The sequence below is a fragment of the Scatophagus argus genome, chromosome 8, assembly GCF_020382885.2.
Source record: "Scatophagus argus isolate fScaArg1 chromosome 8, fScaArg1.pri, whole genome shotgun sequence".
Lineage (NCBI taxonomy): Eukaryota > Metazoa > Chordata > Actinopteri > Scatophagidae > Scatophagus > Scatophagus argus.
In genome coordinates this window covers 12,637,042-12,656,764 of record NC_058500.1, presented here as the reverse complement: position 1 = coordinate 12,656,764, position 19,723 = coordinate 12,637,042, and the positions used below count along the sequence as shown (strand labels likewise).

The 19,723-nt window shown below is 42.5% G+C and overlaps 1 protein-coding gene across 1 annotated transcript in view; it reads right to left on the bottom strand.

The window, feature by feature from the left end:
* LOC124062779 (low-density lipoprotein receptor-related protein 1-like) overlaps positions 1-19,723 on the bottom strand; it is an 82,040-nt gene that overhangs the window by 34,692 nt on the left and 27,625 nt on the right. Inside the window, exons 4-20 of the mRNA XM_046395732.1 lie at positions 14,053-14,172; positions 13,631-13,759; positions 12,825-13,085; positions 6,659-6,821; positions 5,977-6,199; positions 4,943-5,132; positions 4,689-4,832; positions 4,297-4,533; positions 3,978-4,158; positions 3,433-3,655; positions 3,103-3,292; positions 2,882-3,004; positions 2,448-2,588; positions 2,055-2,180; positions 1,509-1,625; positions 1,297-1,377; positions 1,044-1,211 (exon numbers count right to left, since the gene is read on the bottom strand). Coding sequence (XP_046251688.1) covers positions 1,044-1,211; positions 1,297-1,377; positions 1,509-1,625; positions 2,055-2,180; positions 2,448-2,588; positions 2,882-3,004; positions 3,103-3,292; positions 3,433-3,655; positions 3,978-4,158; positions 4,297-4,533; positions 4,689-4,832; positions 4,943-5,132; positions 5,977-6,199; positions 6,659-6,821; positions 12,825-13,085; positions 13,631-13,759; positions 14,053-14,172 — 2,817 coding nt within the window. The remainder of the gene's footprint in view (positions 1-1,043; positions 1,212-1,296; positions 1,378-1,508; positions 1,626-2,054; positions 2,181-2,447; positions 2,589-2,881; positions 3,005-3,102; positions 3,293-3,432; positions 3,656-3,977; positions 4,159-4,296; positions 4,534-4,688; positions 4,833-4,942; positions 5,133-5,976; positions 6,200-6,658; positions 6,822-12,824; positions 13,086-13,630; positions 13,760-14,052; positions 14,173-19,723) is intronic.

Below are 19,723 nucleotides of genomic sequence, written 5' to 3'. Positions count from 1 at the left end.
AACAAACAACACGGAGTGCACAGTTTAACCAATGTCAAAGATGCAATAAAACACCAGCAGAAGTCAAGAACTGAATAATAACTAATTGAAATCACAACCAGGAAATAAAAAGACCACACTAACTTGGACAAAAATTAAGAAGATAAGGGATAGTCCATTTCAGTAATTAATTAATGTGTAAGTGCACTGTCATGCTGTGTTAACAACCTGACTCTGAGCCAAGTCAAACAACAGTGACACATACAGCTCACTGACTGATGTCATAGACAGATTAAAGGCACCAGTGAGGAGGTGGCACAATGACAACCCCTCATGGCAAAGGTCAGCTCTTGGCACGGCTAAACAGGAAATGAGCCCAGGAACCTTTCAGCACAGGACCACAATATACAGGAGAGGAAGGCGATAGCATTGCTTTTTTATTTCAGCTAATGACTTCCAGACGGCTGGCCAAGAGAGCATACAAATGCACACAGCCAGACACGAACACACATCACAGACTGCTCATTAGACCAACAGGTCATACTGGGCTCCAGTTTTGCATGCTGGGACTTGACAGCAGTTGGCTGTGTTTCTGCACGGATCAAACAGTACATACAACAACAGAGCACGGATGTTTCAAGGCAAATCAACAGCTATAGAAAGAGTATGACATTGTGTTATGATACTGTCTTCAACATTAAACAGGTAAATTTTTATCTCTGCAGCACAGTCAAAACACCTTTGCCATTTGCATGAGACCATGAAAGCGTTTAATTGTTATCTAACCGCAAAACATAATCACATCCTGAACAGAAAGGATTTGTTGTAAATGATAAGTAGAAGCCAGAGGGCAGGCAGGGGCATGCAGAAACAGAACTGGGAGGAGGGCAATCCCATCTTCAATCTGACAGCCTCTTTCAGACTGCAGACAGCAACATGTAAACATAGTGAAAAACAATACCTGATGTGAAGAGCTTGACTCAGATACAACTAACAAGAGTATAAACAAAATGCTGTAAAGAGCAGCACTGTTTCAGATGGGTATACGAAGTATTGTTCCTTACCCTGGTTGGTACAGTTGGCGTGAGTCTCGTCGCTGTAGTCTCCACAGTCATTGTCACCGTCACAGGTCCAGTATTCTGGGATGCAGCGGCCACTGTTACATTTAAACTGGACACTGGAGCAGGAGTGGCTGCAGCCGGCTTCATCACTGTTATCGCCACAGTCGTTGTCTGTCACACAAGATTTCATTTTCAATTACTGGACTGGTTTTAAAATACATCATGAAAGGTAGAGCAAGTCTCAGAGGAAGATTACCATTATCGCAGCGCCAGTTGATGTTGATACAGCGGCCATTGGCGCAGGTGAACTGGGTCAGAGGAAAGCAGGTTGGGTAGGCTGAAGAGGAGTAAAAGATAGGATACATAAGAAAACAAATAAACAAAAAGCATGAGCATTTTTTTTGTCTCAAAGTAATATGTGTGCTAGTCGAGAAAAAGCAACAATATGAAGATGCAGGACAGACTCACCACAGGAGTCAGGTTCATCTGAGCGGTCTCCACAGTCGTCATCCAGGTCACATGTCCAGGAGATGGGGATGCAACGCCCGCTGGCACAAGGGTACTGGTTTGGTGGGCATGTGCGAGCTGGAAGGGGCACAAAGAGTTGAGAGAGTGTTAAGTGAATTAAGTAAGTTAACTGTTGTTCCCTTTCCTTGTGCAACATTCCTGACTCAACATTCCAGCTCATAATCACTCATTGGTGTTAGAGAGGACATGCTCAAATACATAAAAAATTAGAACCTACTTTCTCAAATTCTATTGCTACAAAAAGTACTTAAAACCACTTGTAACCCCAAAATAGCACGATCTTTCAACTTAATTAAGTTAGACAATCTGTAATCTACTTCAACTTATTTGAGACATCGAGATAGTCATCATAAAAGAAATAAGATTAGCGTCACCAATTCAGTATCCAACAAATACAAAATATAGTCACAATCTCTAAAACATGATGCATCATAATAAAAGCTGCAATGAGCTCTAAACTAAAAAATACTCCAGCTTTGAAAATACCAGAGCAGGTGGTGTTGGATTCATCTTCATCATTGCCGCAGTCATTGTCGCCATCACACAACCACCGCAAGGGGATACAACGATTGTTCTGGCATTTGAAACGGTCCGCTGGGCAGGTGTGCTGGTCTAGGGAAAGAAAGGTTTTCAAAATAGGCTTCAGTTACGTTTTATAAACGTAACTACTTCAACTTGCTAAATAATCCTGAAGCCCGTTGAGGAGGCCTGATGAAGAGGAATCTGGACAATTAAAGCCACATTACATTGTATGGAAAAAGATAATCTTGGAAAATGTAGTTTGCACTATGTCGGTTCGTGTTAGTTAAGTTCCTTAACTCGAATTTTTGTTTATCTATGTGTTGCAGCGTAACCATGACAATGACGTGGCACACTTACGGCAAAGCTCAGGGGCCTCATCACTGTTGTCCAGACAATCATTGTCCCCATCACACTTCCAGCGCTCTTGGATGCAGCGGTTGTTCTTGCAGGCAAACTCCCCGGGCTGGCACTGGGGCGGAGGCACGTAAGAGGGGTTGGCTGAAGATGAGATCAGGGGTAGGAGCAGAAACAGATGGGCCATTTAGACAAGGTCCGAACACCAAAACAACACAAAGATTTTTGGAGCGTGGGTCAGATTTCACCTCTCTATTGGTAAAGATTTTGAAAACTTCTCTCCAGATCTGGAAAAGAGTTTGCATAGTGTAGCTTTCAAAATGAAAGTACAGCCTAGAATTCTTTAGCAGCCTTAACTCCTGCAGAGTAATGGATTTTCCATAGCCTTTCACATGGATCTTTGGTGAAACTTCTCTGTTGGTAAAGTCGCTGAGTACCTTTGCAGGTGACATTATCCACATCCAAGGTTTGATCGTCAGCACAGCCACAGGACCTGCCATCTGGAATAGCAAGACACAGACTGCTGCAGCCACCATTGTTAACTCGACACGCATTGGAGCCTGAAACGAAAAGGCAAACCATGAACAAAGTTAGAATATTGTCATCATATTTCATTTATTAGCAGGTAAGAGAATGAATGAGTAGAAGGAAGATGTACCTTGCTGCTGGTGTGCATCATACACTCTAATCTCAAAGATGGGTGGCCTCTCATTACGGAGTAGGGTGACTGTCTTGGTGACCTGGTCCAGTTTGTAGATACTGCCGCCACGGTACTCATTCCAAAAAAGAAATTGTTTGTAATGACATAAGCCAAAGGCATGGTTAAGCTCCTGCCCCTCATACACCACCTGTTAAATCAGGAGAGAGATCCAAATATTAGAGTTTTGTTTTTGTTTTTGTTTTTAAATAATAAGGGGTGGAATCTTTTTTACTCTTGGTAAATACATAAATGTAGTTTAGTCTAAGTATATTCCTTAGTATTACAAACCTTTCTCTCAGTGGTGTTGAGGTAAACCAACTCAATACGGTCATAGTAAGCATCCACCCAGTACAGGATGCCCTGAGGAATGTCAAGACTCAAGCCATTAGGCCACAGAACCGTCTTGCTGGTCAGGAACACTTGGTGATGGGAACCATCCATCCAGGCTTTCTTGATCTTCCCTCTGTTGCTCTCTGTGGGGTCCTCCTCCCAGTCAGTCCAGTACATCCATCTGGGAGATGAGAAGAGGTATCACCACATTCAAAAGCCATGTGAGATAAGACATTTCTGTGAAAGCTGGAGCTGTCAAATGTTGCTTTGAGATTTGATGCCCTTTGATGGGGGGGAAAAAAAAACAAAGATGGGAGTATCCAAAAATCTCTTGAAAACTCACCAGCTCCCACACACACCAATCTAACCAATGAGTTTAACAAGTGCATGCAGCCCACACTGCTGCAAGTAACAAGGCCTCAGACAATAAAAGACTTCAACATAGCCTTTATGAGAAAAGAATAGCCTTTAAAATGACAACACCCTCCCTTCCAGTGCCTCACCCATGCTGGGGGTCCACCACAATTGCTCGAGGATGGCTCATCTTCCCCTCAATGAGAGTCTTGCGAGTCTGAGAAGCCTTCTCCAGCCTGGCAACGCTGATAGTCTTCTTAGGCCCATCATCTGTCCAGTAGAGATTGCCTCCCATCCAGTCTACTGCTATCCCCTCTACTGTGTGAATACCTGAGATAAACAAGGAAAGCCAGTGTGAAAAAGAAACTATTAGAGAATAAAGTGAAAATGACATGGAATAATCTGGCTGAATTCTATTCCTCCATAAATGCCTAAAACCATGTGCAAAACTGTTGTTTCATTTCTTACCTTCCTTTAGTATGGTGTCTCTCTCTGTGCCATCTATCTTCTGCCGGCCTATAATGTAGCTGGTGGCATCAGCAAAATAGATGAATTCACTAGCGGCGTGGAAATCCAGAGCTCGGGGGTTCATTAGGTTCTCAATGGGAATCATGTACTCATCTGGCACCTTGGCATTCATGTCCATGCCCCTGATGATTCCAGGACGACCCTTACCATACACCAAGAACAACTCATGGTCTGGTTCTGCAGAAGAACAGAAGAGAAACGTTCTCAGCGGAAAAATTGAATTATTCCTGTCAGCGATTTTGTTACCACCATTACTTAACTGCCATAATCAATCATGAAACTAATGGTTCATTTTTGTCTAATCAAATTTTTCCCTTAGTCTTGATACTCACTCTTGCAGGATTTGCCATCGCTGCCAAGGCTGAATCCAGAGCGACAGCGGCAGGTACGGGTCTTATGGCTGTTGCTGAGCAGACAGATATCAGAGCAACCTCCTGCCTTTCCAAACTGATCCAGAGCACATGCATGGCTGCGCACTAAGCCAGAAGAGAAGGGCACAAACACAACAGTCATGCAGAGGTAAGTGTTACCAGAGGACATGGAACAGTTATTATTGAAGACAAGCTGTGCCTTCTTGATTGAGTACCTTGAGGTTGGCGTCTCTGGTGGTACACGTGCAGTGCAGCTCCCCGGTCTACCCGTGTCACCACATGGTAGTCGGTGTTGTTGAAGCGGTTCACTCGGATCACACTGGTCTTGGGGTTGAGGTTGCCTTCATCAGAGTTGGTGGCGTACAGGTAGTTCTCAAATACAGTCAGCCCGTACAGATGCTCAATCTAAAATACATTCAGACAGTAAAGAAGTAACTTTATAAAGCTGTCTTGAGTTTGCAAAAGAAAATGCTGACATTCTTAACTCACGGTTCATGACTAGTGGCTTGCACGATATCCTAGATGTACACGCCTTCATTTATTTATATTTGTTAAATTTGAACATTGCCTGGTAAATTCTACATGATAAAACTTTCCTAACAAACTACTTTCCAGGATAAAAAATACTTTGACAGGATCTAAAAGTGTGAAAAAATGTCACACAGACAGAGAGACTGAGAGAGTGTCCTTCTCATGGTGCAGGGCAACATACATGGTTCCACTTCTCATCTTATGCTTGTATAAAGTTCTATTCTGTTCAGCTCTCCTCTACTGTCAGAAGGATGTATGGGTTGGGATCATATTACCTCCCCCACCGCCACCAAAATCCTCCCACCACTGCAGTCCTGATTTCATTAAGATCATTACTCCACTATAAGTTAGAGCCAAGCTGGAGACTAATATGTCTAGAGAGGCACTAGCCAGGAAAATCACACATTCTTTAAGTAATATCAATCAAGGCAATAAAAAGGATTTGTCCCCAGGAGAGGCAGACTCTGTGAGGATAGAACAGCAGTGCCTCTGAAGATGATGAAGTTAAGTCAATGATGATACAAATTTGAAAAACAGATGCTTTGTGTTATCAAAGGGAAAATTGAAAAGTCAATAGGGACTCCAAATGATTTCTGTTTGGCAACGTCCAACCATTTAAAAGGTTGAACTCAGAAGACTGTGTTCTTTACTGCACCTCTGTGTATGTTTGGGTCTAGTTGAATTTTTTTGTTTTTTGAGCCATCACTCATAACCTCACCATCAGTCCCTGGATGATGGTGTGTCGGTTCTTGCCCTCATAGTCTACCACTTCGATGTAGTCCAAGTAGGCATCAGCCCAGTACACCATTCGGTTGACCAGTTCCAGTGTGATACCATGGGGAAAGACAATCTTGCTGTCCACCAGCTTAGTGCGGTTCTGACCATCCATGTCACAGCGCTCCACCCTTGGTGTGGATCCATAGTCTGTGAAGAACACTTTGCTGTTGCAGAAGAAGAGGAGCATAAAGGGGGTTCAGTACAGTTAAAAAAGGAAATTTAATCAGTAAGAGGAAATGATATGCCTTAAGAAGTTGGATGACTGCACTTGGACCTGACATTAAACAATTGGCCACTACTGAAATATTTGTATTAGTCATTGTAACGGATTGGAAATCATTTCCAGAACCACGTAAAAAAAAACAAAAATGAAGAAGTGATACTTTGGAAAAGAGAACTACATCAGATAGCAGCTTGTCAGTATTAGGATCCTGAAACAATCAACATGCAAGTGTTTATGTGGTACACAAGTATCTGTCTAAGTTTCCATCTGGAGGAAGTGCTTTGATTTTCGACTGCTTGGTCAGCACGTCGTCTGATCATAAGACAGTGTTTTCCTCTCAAGCGTTGCTAAAACAGTACTAAAGGGTAGCATTAGGTCAAGAAGGGGAGAGAATACAGACCCCATGGCAGGGTCCAAGGCAATGCCTTTAGGGTTGTAAAGCTCTTGGTCCAGCAGGGTCACGCATGTCTGACCGTTCTTGTTGCAGACAAACACGCGGTCATCCACGTCATCCACAAAGTAGAAGTTTCCGGTCAGCCAGTCAATAGCCATCTGCTCCACATCTGATGGATGAAGAGGAAAGGAGAAGAGAAGAGAAGAACCATTAATAAACGGAGCAAAGGAAATACAGTCATACAACGCTTGGTCATATATCCGCCTCAAAAACCTCTCATTTTATGATGCCATGACCCTCTCTTGAAGAGTGCCCACACTCTGGAGTAACAGTGCTGAAAGAATGAGCTTCCGTCATCTTGCTGCACCACTGGGTCTAACAGGTTGTCCATTACCAGCACTCCACTTAGCTTTGATTAAGGCTAACAGGGCATGGGGGAGGGAAAGAAAGGCAAAAAGTGACAGATAAAGAGCAAGAAGTGAAGGCCTCCACTTTATAATCTGAACTCCTCTCAGTGAACTTCTAAAGGAACTCCAAGGAGAGAGAAAATCAAGACTTTACATTCGTATAAATGCGAGGATCTACCATATCATTAAATGTTTACTTTAAGTTAAGTTTTACTAGCACTTGTTTTACTTTACCAGCATGGAGCCATGGAAACTAACTAATATAACAACACTGACATACTGAAAAAGTGGTTCCTCTACAGGACTGTAGCTGTGTTTCAAGAGGAAGAACTAAGCTAAAATGTCACTGGTTGTCTAAACAGACCCCACAGATCACGCAAGTTCATTCACAAAATAAAGTACAATATTCGAATAAGGGGTCTTCATGCAAGATTATTAACATTGTCAACTAGTTTTCAGAAAGAGCAAGATAGGTTTTGATTTAAATTTCAACGGTGTGGCTAAATAGCTAGCAAGATTACATAACCTATGAAAAAAAGAAAAACTTTTTAAGAGTACAAGTACCATACAAATGAGTGACCAATTAAGGGAAAACACAAGATAAAGTGAAAGCAAAAGGGGCTTCACCTCATCACAGCAACACGGGAACATGACACATGAAGCTCGGGCATTTTGAGGACGAACCTGAAGATCACTCAAAGTGACCCTATATATAGTTACAACTCGTCTCAAAGAGGAACTTGAAATTTTGTAACCCATCAACTCAGACAGAGGAAGCATTGCAGATACGTAGCTTTAATTCAGATATATACCACCACCAGGATTCTAGGGACTGAAGTGCAAAGCTAGTACTGAAAATATTTCTCACTCTCTGAGAACTTTGTCTTGTATGAAACCGGGTGCAGAAATCCCAGACCACAGGGTGTCCCAGCTGTGACGAGGGGAGGGCTTGAAGATACATACAGTCTTGTGTTTTTACAGCTGCTACCACACTTCTTTTCAAAGCAGAACACTGTATACACAAATGCACATCACACAGACTCACTACTCGCACATATACTATCAAAGCGGCCTTTTGACGTCGAGAAGCAAAAGCGGGTATAATAAGGTCACGATAATTAGGTCAACGACTTATTGAATTATCAGTATAGGTGCGTGACCTTGATCATTGTATCTAATCGTTTTGTTTACCGCTTTGTGTTGTTTTTACATTGTTACATTTCAGTTGTAATACCAGAATATTTTAAGAATTAAAAAATCAACTGCACTGTTATACTATTATATCATTATATCAGTGGCAAAAAAAGGTTTTAATATGACAATAACATCATTTATCGCAATTATTTTTTGAAACAATATACAGTCCAACCACAATTAGTTATCTTGACAGGCCTATGTACGACACCATTGGCCCGTCCCAGGGCTTTGACCATTCATAAAAAACACATCTGCATTGAATACTCCAACAATGACAACCATACTGCTCAAAGACGGAGCCAAAGAAAGTTCCATAACAGAACTTGTGCACATCTGGACCCAATGTAAAACCTGCCAAAGATAAACAGAGCTCCAAGAGGCCTGCAACGTATGGCACTTACAGTATGTTTGATGCTCCAAAATAAACAGAGCTGAGGAGGACGGGGTTGTGGCAGTGGATGGGCAAGAAAAACAGAAAGGTACTGATAGAAATTTAAGGTTTGGGTGCACCCCCAGGCTGGAAATAATTAATTGTCAGCAAAGGTCTTGGCCATTTCACATCGAAAAAAGAGGTAACTAAATACATGAGTTAATAAAAATAAAAATCAATGGTTGAAAGCACAGAGGGAGGGAGTAAAAACCAGTCCAAGATGTTTCATAAACATCAGAACTGATTTTCTGACAACAGGCAAAGCCATGTCATGAATTTAAGAGGGAGAGTGATACTCCCATTGGTATCAGCTATAAAACCATACTCTGCTAAAGAAATCCAGCTGGAAGCCCGGCTCCACAAGGCATTGATTAGACTCACATACAGACTAGAGAGCCAATTGTGCAACACAGAGACTACTGCGTTGTGTAACAGCCAACAACTAGTGGACCACCTTTTCCAAAGAGCCAGAGAGTCTGCTGACGTCCTCACTCATTCAGCTTCTGGTAAGTGGAAAATGTGCTGGGAAACTGAATGAAGCCACCCCTTTCTCCTCATCCAACCACCCTTCTCTCCCAACCCCTTTTCACTTCCTGCCCCTTAACACCTACCAGCTCACACTGCTCTGAGGAAACGTTTCACAAACTGAAGGGGTCTTACTGGCAACAACAAACATGCTTTCTGTCTAAATAGCATAGGTATTTACATGCAGGGTCTACTCGCACACCGGTGCCTACACTCAGGAACAGGACCACAAAATTTGTACTTAAATGTTATTTCCTCCATTTGCATGCATGTCAGTTCAAGCATTCCTTTATTTACATCATTCTGCAAAACAGAAATTAATCGTCATCATCATCTTCTACAATCCTCCCTGTGCCAAGAAGATTTTCTTAATCTGTGAAAAACCCTCATTGACCCCTAAAGAGCACAGTTTTATAGTTTAGTGTTAATGCTTTTCCAAAAGGCTCTGACATATGACTTCTATTTTAGAGGTTATAATAACAATGATCCCATGTGCATTAACCTCCAAGTAAAAAAAAAAACAACAGAAAAAAGACAGGATGTCCTTCCCTAGGAAACAGTGCATTTATATCAAATCTTGAACCATGTTTACAAAGACCTTCGGTGCATGATTATTCAGAAAAAAAGCCTTAAGAACAAAGGCTAGGAGGAGGAAGGAGGAAGGAGGGAGGCTTGAATGATGGACAGAGAGACCAGGGGAGAAGTGCTGGTCCCTGCTGTGGAGTTCAGCTTTGAGGGTGAAGAGGGAGGGATGGTAGGCTCCGGTCCCCTTTTATCTTCCCAAGCAGAGATTCACACATGCAGACAGAGCGGGCCACATCTGGAACCCTCGTCTACTTATCTGCCCTGCTCTCTCAGGCTCCCAGAAGTTATAAATCATCCTGTTTGTGTGAACCCCCCACCTCCTTATCCACTGTTCCATCCATATCCATCTAAGGCAAATCCCCAGGTTTGCTCACCACACTTTTAGGAGTGCACCTGAGCCCTGTTTGCTATAAAACACTGACTAGAGCTGACAAAGTGCCTATGTTGGCACCAGTTATAAGATCAGAATTCATTTTAAAAAGAGCAAGTTCACCTTCAGACAAAGGAAAGGCAATAGGGTTACTCAAGAGAGGATGCAGGGTTTACATATTTAAACATTTTAAACCACAAGGAAATCATACAGTAAATGCAGCAAAGAAAAAAAAAACCTTCTGACTAAGCTGAGATAAAACTGTCTCCACTACCTATTACTAGAAATTAATACTACCTCCACTAACAACTTTCACATTTCTACGAAATAAAGTATTAACCTTCAGTATAAAAAAAAGAGAAATGATGATGTCCTAAACAGCAAAAGCCATATATTTAAAGAGTGAGGCTATTGGGTAGTGACAAGATGAGACGCAACAAATCTGAGTGGCTTATCGCCATTACTGAACAATTTCCTGAGGGAAACTCTGACTGCACATCCCAGCAAAGCACAGAGATAGGTCCACAGATAACATGTGTCAGACAGCTCACTTTGCCCTGCTCATTGTAGAGTGCTGCAGTGCCTTTTCCTGAACTGAAATCTCAAATGACCTCATTGTCTTATTCAACTTTTTGATATCAACATTACGTTAGGTAAAACTTCAAGTCTAGTTCTTCTGAAAATAGGTTATTGCAGCACCAAGACAGATATAATTTAGACAGGGAGACAAATTAAGAAGAATAAAATAATAAGCTACTGCAACAACCTGACTTAGAAGTAAAAGGACACAATGCGATTCAGACATATTCTTAGAGGAACACAAATGGGAGAGCACACAGAGAAGTGTGTACAGTGTACCGCCAAACAGAGACCTGTGAAACGGCTCAATTCATAAAAGGTAATATGTCACTAGGTAATGGGTGCATGAGTCAAAGGTATTTGGGTCTGTGTGTGTGCGTGCGTGTGTGTGTGTGTGTGTAGCATATCTGAGCCTCAGCTAAGAGTGTGTTAAAGTGACCTGACTGGACAGGACATGAGACGGCTGGAGGAATGTAGGGGCTGTTCAGACTGACATAACCCAGCGGAGGAATGTAAATACCATCTGCATGACCATTTGTGCGCAGACACACACATACACACACCTCTAAGGTACAGCAAATCACTACCTTCTCCCTCTCATTTTATCATTCGCTTGTCTCCTCTGTTTCAATCGTTCTCTCAGGGTCCCTTCTCACTTCCACTGCTCGCTCCCATTTACCCCTCAGACCACTTAACAGAGAGATGAATCAAATGCCACAGTTGCAAGCCAACACAGTGAAATTGAGGTGGGATAAGGGCCACTCATAAGAGTGCAGTGAATCAACTGGGAAAAATAATATTTTAGGATGCTGGGGTTCACTGAGTCTCTGCACCTCAGCTCTGCCCCAGCTGTTGGCGGTGACAGCAGTTACACAAGCTTCATTTGAAGTGGATATGAGCCAAAGAACTTCCAATCACGCCGGCTTCTCATCCCACATTTCAGGGTCTACATAACTGGCTCCTCCACTTGTTTGTTTCACGTCTGCCGTTTCACGCCTGGGGCCATTTCTCAAGGGAACGCTTTCCCACACGCACATGTGCACGTGTGTGCGCACAAACCAACACCCTCACTTTCATGTTTTGTCTACATTTCTGCCCCCACTCTTAGAGAGCAATGGCTGTGTCAGCCATGCAAATAAAAACAAACCCTGTCAGGCTTGTAATCAGAGATAAATCATGTCAGCGTTACATGAGTAAGTCTCTGTCAGACGGAAGTGTTCACATGCTAGACTGTGTTTGTCTGGGTGTTGCAAAATAGGTGAGTCTTTGAGTTGGGACGATACCTATCAGCTATCAGTTGTCAGTGTTTATCAGCTGTGGTCTATATTATGCCCTCCTACACAATACACACACACACACATTAGAGGACTTCTGTGAGGAATCCTGATGCCACATGTCTTATCTTCAAAAATCAATGACTGGAAGTGGGATATAACTAAACAAATCAAACAAGAGCAACGGAAAAATACACTTCAAAGTTTCTAAATAGCCAAGCAGTCAGTACATAAATCAAGCTACACAGTAGGTTACTGTTTTCCTGTCAAAAAATGTGCAAACAACCTGCTGAGGGCATGCTGGCAGCCTTATATGTATCCTATCACTGTAAGTAAGCTACACACATATTGCCTCTATGAGATGATTTAGTGATATGTCAGGGTGCCCCTGGTCTTCAAAGACAACCGTCTAAAAAAAATAACGCTGGTCTCAGCATTTCTGTTTGACACTTTTACACTGGTATGAGCAGCTTTCAGAGATGAGGCCATATTGCTTCCCATCTTAAATTTGTCTGAGCCAGCAAATGCAAAGCTGACGCTCTGATTCTTGAGTGTGGAAATTTTACATGTGGTTAGCTGGCAAGCGGAAGTGATTACCTGGGTGCATGTTCTTTTGCAAGGCATTCATATGTCTCGTGTACTGGCAGTTTACAAGTAAACTGTCATGCCTTCAATGTGCCTTTTGCACTTTTTAGTGGAAATACTGTGTCAGCAGAAAATACTATTTATAGAAACAAAAGCTCATTAACTTCCGTGACAGTCGGATGATATTTCTCTCATTTTTATCAATGAAACTACTACTCACGGTGGAGGCTGAGGGAGATGTTGATGGTGCGGATGTTAGTGACAGTCTTGAGGTCGGGGATGCTGGCGCACTTCAGCTGGGTGGCGGCGGGAGTTTCACCCACATCTATCCAGCAGACGGTTTCCTCGGCATAGATGAAGTCCATAGCCATAGTCTGCTTGGTGGTGATTGGGGGCAGCCGGGACGTGGAGCCACTCAGGGAGGTGCAGCGGATGTCATGGAGGTTAGCAATCAACAGCATAGGCAGACGATCCACTGGCTCTGGGGAGGGCCAGCAGAGTGGAGGGGAGGGCAAAAGCAAGGGGAGACAAAGGACAGAACGGGGAAGAAGGAGAATAAGGGGAGGAGATGGAGAGGAGTTAAAGGCCATACATTAATAGCACGAGTGTGATATGATGCATTCCACCTATACTTGAAAGTCGTAACTCGAGAAATGGAGTGACGTCACATCTGTTAAAAACCGAGTTGGATTCATTCCATTTGCCACCACAAAAGACAACTCAGTTTGCAAACTTGATGTTCCCTGAGGTCAACCGAGTCGACACGTTGGTTTCATGAGATCTCATGAAACCAAACCGTCACTTCTGGCTTCTGAACTCGGAAGTCAACTCGGAAAACTACCTACGAGTACAAGTGGAACGCACTAACACATCTCTCTGCACTAAACAGCTTGTAAAACAAATGGAGGTGACAACCCCTGCAGATCTGACTGTCTGATATAATACAGCAGGAAGCCATTTTCAAAGGAGTAGCAAATCAACTCTGATGAACTGTCTCTGTTGAGCTTCTCGTGCATGTGTTCTCACCATTTTTGGCTTTGCAGGAGCGGTTGTCTGGCTGCAGCAGGTAGCCCTCCACACAGCTGCAGGTGTAGGAGCCCTCAGTGTTTGTGCACGTCTGGCTGCACGTCCCGTACACACTGCACTCATTGAAATCTACAGGAGAATAAGAGAATGCATTATTTATTCACAGCTTATTTCATTGGGTGTACTTAGATACAACAGTTTCAGTGCTAGGTGACAAAACACAAAGAGAATTTCCAAAGCCTGGAACATGTACTCATCTTCTACCTTGAGGCAAGTGGTTTGTCCCAAAAAAAAAAAAAAGAAAAAAGAAGAAAATAAAAAAGAATCTTCTCTACATGTTACTCCACGCGTATTACAGTCAGCAAGCAGAAAGTGAGAGTAATCAGATGATTTTATGAGTTTGTGCCAAATCACCCACTCACCTTTACATGTCTTTCCATCTGCAGCAATCTCAGAGCCGTTGCCACAGTAGCACTGAGGCCCGTCATGAGTCACAGCGCAGTTAAACTGGCACCCATGGGAGGCACAGGCTGGTGCTCGATCTGAACCAGAGGAAAAACAGAGACACAGAGAACATTAAATATTGTGAAGACTTGAACATGGAATGTGCAGGCAGCATACATATCAGTAGATCTTCAGAGGCCTCAATTTAGAGGGCAAATAAATTCTGGATAACGACAGAGGCTCAGTGAAATCTGTTTAAATAATTGCCTCCTTGATCAGATTTATGCAGCTCAACTTTACATTTGTCATCTTAATCCTAGGACAATCTTCACAGAACCATCATGTCATATCCTATCACATCTCCACTGAAAGATCAGACAGGATTGTGTGTATGTGAATAAATGTGTGTGCGTCAGAGAGAGGCAGTAACACATGCGCATGCATTTGTGCATTCATCAGACGAGCTGATTTGAATGTGCACGTGTTAGAGAGGCTTCTTCTATCCCGCCCCCAGAGGGTACTCAAGGACACATCCTTTTGGCAGGAAATGAAAGAGGGGCAACCACACATCCCCTCATTATGCTATCTATAGGGTATATGTGTGTGTGTGTGTGCGTACATGCAGATATGTGTGTCTACGCTAGGCAACAAATGGAATAGGTGTTTGGTCATAGGACCCAAGGTCAGAATTACAGTGTGCAAGGGCAGATATTAATCTGCTTTTATTTACTTAACAATATATTCTTGTCTCTTTCCTTCTATCACACATCCACACAAGTGGAACTTGTTCTATCCAATTCTTCAAGCTTTTATCTCTGAATCAAACCCCACACTGACATGATATTGTGACCGCCCCTGGCTACCCTTTGAAGTGCCATGACAGTGACCACAGCAACATTTTGCATCAGAAAATAAGGCCAAAGCCTTCACCAACCAAGTGAAACTTGCACACCCAGTGCTGATCAAAAGCGCTAAACTTCACTCAGAACTTGAGTGAACTTATTGAGAAATATTATCATTTAATGATTTACACCAAGTGTAAATAGTAAAGTTGACATGACAAAACTGCAAATAAGTAAAAAGAGAAAAGAGGCTTCCAACAGCAGAATGAAATTCACCTCAGGATTAGAAAAAAAAAAAAAAAGCAGTGAATGGTCATGGACACACCATGCTTAACAGTAGCTAGTGATAGTGTAGCAGTGAAGAGCAGAGACAGGACCAGCGAAGGGCCCTTATTATATAAAGCCTGTGGCACTCTGGGCCACAATGACCCTTTTGTTGTGGCCCTGCTGAAAGGAAGAGTCCCCCAGCAAACACTGTGCCCCATATCGAATCCATTCACTGAGCCTCACATTGTGAAAGACCACAGGCAACTGGAGTGCTAAGAACACCCACAAAACGCACCTCTGTTCAGGGTCTTCTTGTTCCATTTTGTACCCAAGTGTCTAGCTATGGGTGGGCGATATGGACAAAATTAATATTGCTCTAATTACTGCATCCTTATCTCATTATCAATCGGTGATGGGACAAAGTAAGTAAGGCATCTTTGTGCCTTTAACAAGTTTTATCACAAAATTAGAACAAAAAGTGTGATATGGTAAGACCTATATTAACTGCAACTTGCTTCCACCTGTAGCTTGAAAAAATGCATTAATGCATACTTTGCAAAGAAATGTATTTTCCCTTTGTGAGAGTCAAAAATGCTTCTGCAATGTGCCTTTCCAAACCCTTTGCCTCGTTCTACCTTCAGAGAGTGTTTGTAGTTGTGCGAGAGAAGAGCACGAGAGCAGAGAGGTGAGGACAGAAAACAAGAAGCCGAGAACAGGAAACAACAGGAGAATGTAGAAAGCAAAGCAAACGGAGGTGGAAATGAGTGCATAAAGGGCTTAAGGATATGGAGTGGTTAGAAAGTTCCAGCTCTAAACAAAAAAGTAACAGCAGCGTGTCAGACGTTTGAACAAGGGTTAATGAATGAAGCAAACAAATCACACAGTGACACACAGGAGGCCTTCAATCCTAAACAACCAAGGCAAAGCCATTGATCCTGCATGGATGACAACCCTCAATTTCACTCATCTATGCGAAGAAGAAGTAGGGAGTGAAATTAGGCTGTTTCCCAAAAGGCTCACTGGACTGAATTTCATCAGAAGACATCGCACATTTCTGCACTTTTGACGTCAGTGACACAGGCATGCAGACTACAGCTGATGATAATCTGATTGTGCATGTATGATAATGACAGCACAAGTTCCAGATGCATCCCAGTGAGGTTGTGACATCCTCAAAGGAGAGCTGAAGCACGTTTATGCGGATATGTACGTTCTGATAATTTGTCTGGAACCAGTGCAGCCCCATAGTGGGTACAAATAAAAGGGCAAATGGGTGACTGATGAGGAAAAAAGAACATTAGGAAAGGTAGTGGAGACAGAATGACAGTGAGGAACTGCTCTTGGACTCATCCATAGCCAGTCAATGGCAAAAGACATGACATTTTACTCTAAAAGTTATTTGGGTCACGCTGGGTGCAACAAAGTGACGTAGGATGAGACATAGACTGGGTGGTGCTCAGATCATGACCACATATACGCAACAAAACTGTCATGACTGAACGATTTCATAAACACCTCTCCTTAAAAACCTCATCTATCCATCAACTGGCATGAAAACGAATGCTTTTACTTGCTAGAAAATCTAAAATAAATTAAACAAAGCGTCCCTGTGTTTCTACACCCAGTCGTCGTAACTGAAAGCAGAAACTGAACCAAACAGTAACTGTATGAACAGGATACTCTGCTGTGCGACATTTTAAAGAGAGGTAATTCCCAGGACATTCCTACCTTTGTGCTCTCACTGTCTTGAAACAGGTCCACACATGTCCCTGTCCTCTACCTGCAGCTGACAGAAGCCTACTGTTTTCCTGCACAGGTCCATCAAAATACTCAATTTCCATTTCTTGAACTGAACAATTTATAAATATTTCTGTTCATTTGGTATCGATATGCATTTTAGCATTGCTCATAATATTATGGAGAATTTGGACAAAGTTTTTACCAAGTAAAATTTTAAGAGCACCAATCTCATTTAAGTTTAGCAGATAAGCATTCTGAGTTAAACAAGATCTCGAACAATTCTGCTGCCTCATACTTTGTGATTATTGGGATTTATGGTGCATTTCGTCACAGATGGTTGGTGGTAAACGCCTCATTGCAAAAAAAAGCAAGCACTGCTGAGTACCGTAAATCAGTCTTAAATAGGAGATAATGATGTATACATCCAGGTACGTGGGTACGCATAGGAAAGAGGCAGACAGGAAGGCTCAACAAAAGTGTATTTATGGGCAGTTGTTGGAGCTGCATAGTCAAAGGGGCAAAGTAACCATATGCAAACAGAAGCAGGGCAGCAGCTTGAGTAATGAGCAAACAGTAGCTATCGTAGTTCCAAACAGTGGCAGTGTGCTGCCCCAGACGCTTAAATCTAAACTCACACAAATACTCAAATGCCAATGTACAAATACACAAAGTACACACACTGTGGCACAAAACATTCCCGAACAGACAACAGTTTAACTTGACTAAGAAAATTAATACTGGGATTTTCTTCAGTCTGCAGCCTGTTGTGAGTTATGAAATACATACACAGCTAAACAACACTCCAGTGTTTCTACATACAGTGACTGGCAATAAGACAGGTCTTGTCATGCAACTCTGACTGCAGCCAATAAACTCATTTAGGTCAAGACTCATTCATGAATAAAGATGAAAATGTGGTCTTTCCAGAGGCAGCCTCGAGTAGCCTATGACCGATTCTCATTCCACAGTTAGTGGGACATGAAGGACAATGAAAGCCCACTGCATGCATAAACAATGGCATGAGGTCGCTATGATAATCAGGGCTCCCTTTGAGACAGCCAGGAAAGGAGAGAAGCTCTCAAGTGTACTGCCATGACCCAATTTTCTCTTCCCAATCAATCAGTCACTTCTGAGGGAGGCAGGTCTAAGGCTTTGCCCACCCAAGAGAGGCCTCATCACCCACAAAATGGCAGAGAAAAGACAAATGTAAACTATAGGTTGCTAAATAGACTTAACTCTCGCCCATATGACAGAAAAACAACATCATGACATGCCAATTGTCTGTGAAGGCTGCAATTGGTAGTTAAAAAGGCCTTTTAAATATAGGCATGGAACTCTAACCAAGGAACATCTGAAGTTGAAGACAAGCAAAACTGAGACTCGAGCGTCACAGGTTTTGATCACTGAACCACAGTGGAAAACATTCTTAACATAATCCTTTTACGTGCTCTTGAGCAAGGCACCTCCTTTACATTTATGAGACTATGAGTGTTTATTGCTCCTTTCTTTTGCATCAAAGGAGGTACTTAGAGGGTGACAACACCCTCAATTTCTGCTAGGAGTCTGAGCAACAGCATGTTTTAAAAATGTTGTGTGGAGTTCCTCCTCAAGCAACCTCAAAATGTGCTTTTTCTCTAGACAGTCACGATTAAATGAACAAAAAAGTAAGTTATTTTTGACAAAAGGAAAAAAAATGATGCAATTTATTCAAAGATTAAAACTCAAAAACTCAGTAAAAGTTAAGATGCTTAATCAGGACTGTGCAATGAGAAAATACCAGCATAACAAATCGTGATTCGACCGTTAACATAAGTGGGAGACATCATCCTTACAAACAAAACAAAACACAAAATTTGTATGTTGTTACAACTTTGGGCAAAATTAATCTTAAACATTTTTATTCCTGTTGTCACCATAAGCTTACATGCACGTTCTGATTTGTTTTTACTTTACTTTTTCATTTGGAAAGCGTCAATGAGAGATTAAGGGCTGTATCTGAACCCTTTGCCACATTGCCAGTATCAACCGCACCATCCAGCCCACCTGGTTACTCCCTTGCTATCATTCCTGCACACAAACTACACCAACTAATCCCACACATGATGAAAATCCTGAGGAAATTTATTTCAGTGAGATAAAATTCCTGCATGGCCTACCTTTCTACACTCCCCTTTCTAACCACTCTTGTCAACAACTTTGGCAGAATTACTTGGACACGCTGACTGACAAAGTGTGCTTTCAGACATCTGCACCCAGGTATACTTTGCGCAACCTGGCAGTTTGTACAAGCAAACACTAAGATGCCTGTGAAAGGCCAGGCCTTTCCCTGAAACAGGGGAGCTCGCAATCCGCACAGCCAAAAAAGTTCTGGACACACTGGTGTTGTGTTTGTGTGTGGGGTAATGGGTGTGTTCGGGTGTGTATTTGCAAGAATGTGACTGTGTGAGTGTGTTAGTGTGAACGTGCATGAATTACAAGCCCCTGAACATGCAGGTGTGTGTTTAAGTGTAGGTATGTGTTGACCAGTGCCTTACTGAGGACAGCTGGACTTGTGTCCTCGCAGACAGGCGGCGCATGTTGTGATTGGATGACATCGTCGCTGTGTTGTGTAAAGGCTCGTCTAGCAGTGATGACCAGTGTGTGGGACACCAACACTCTCACCCACTCTGTACAACTGTCCACTTCATCAGCCCAACAGTGCTCCTGCTCTTTTGGACAAACCTTTACTCTGACTAATTCACTACAACTTTTTAATCTAATAACTCAACTCTGCACAAGAATTACTCATTCAGTCAGCCTT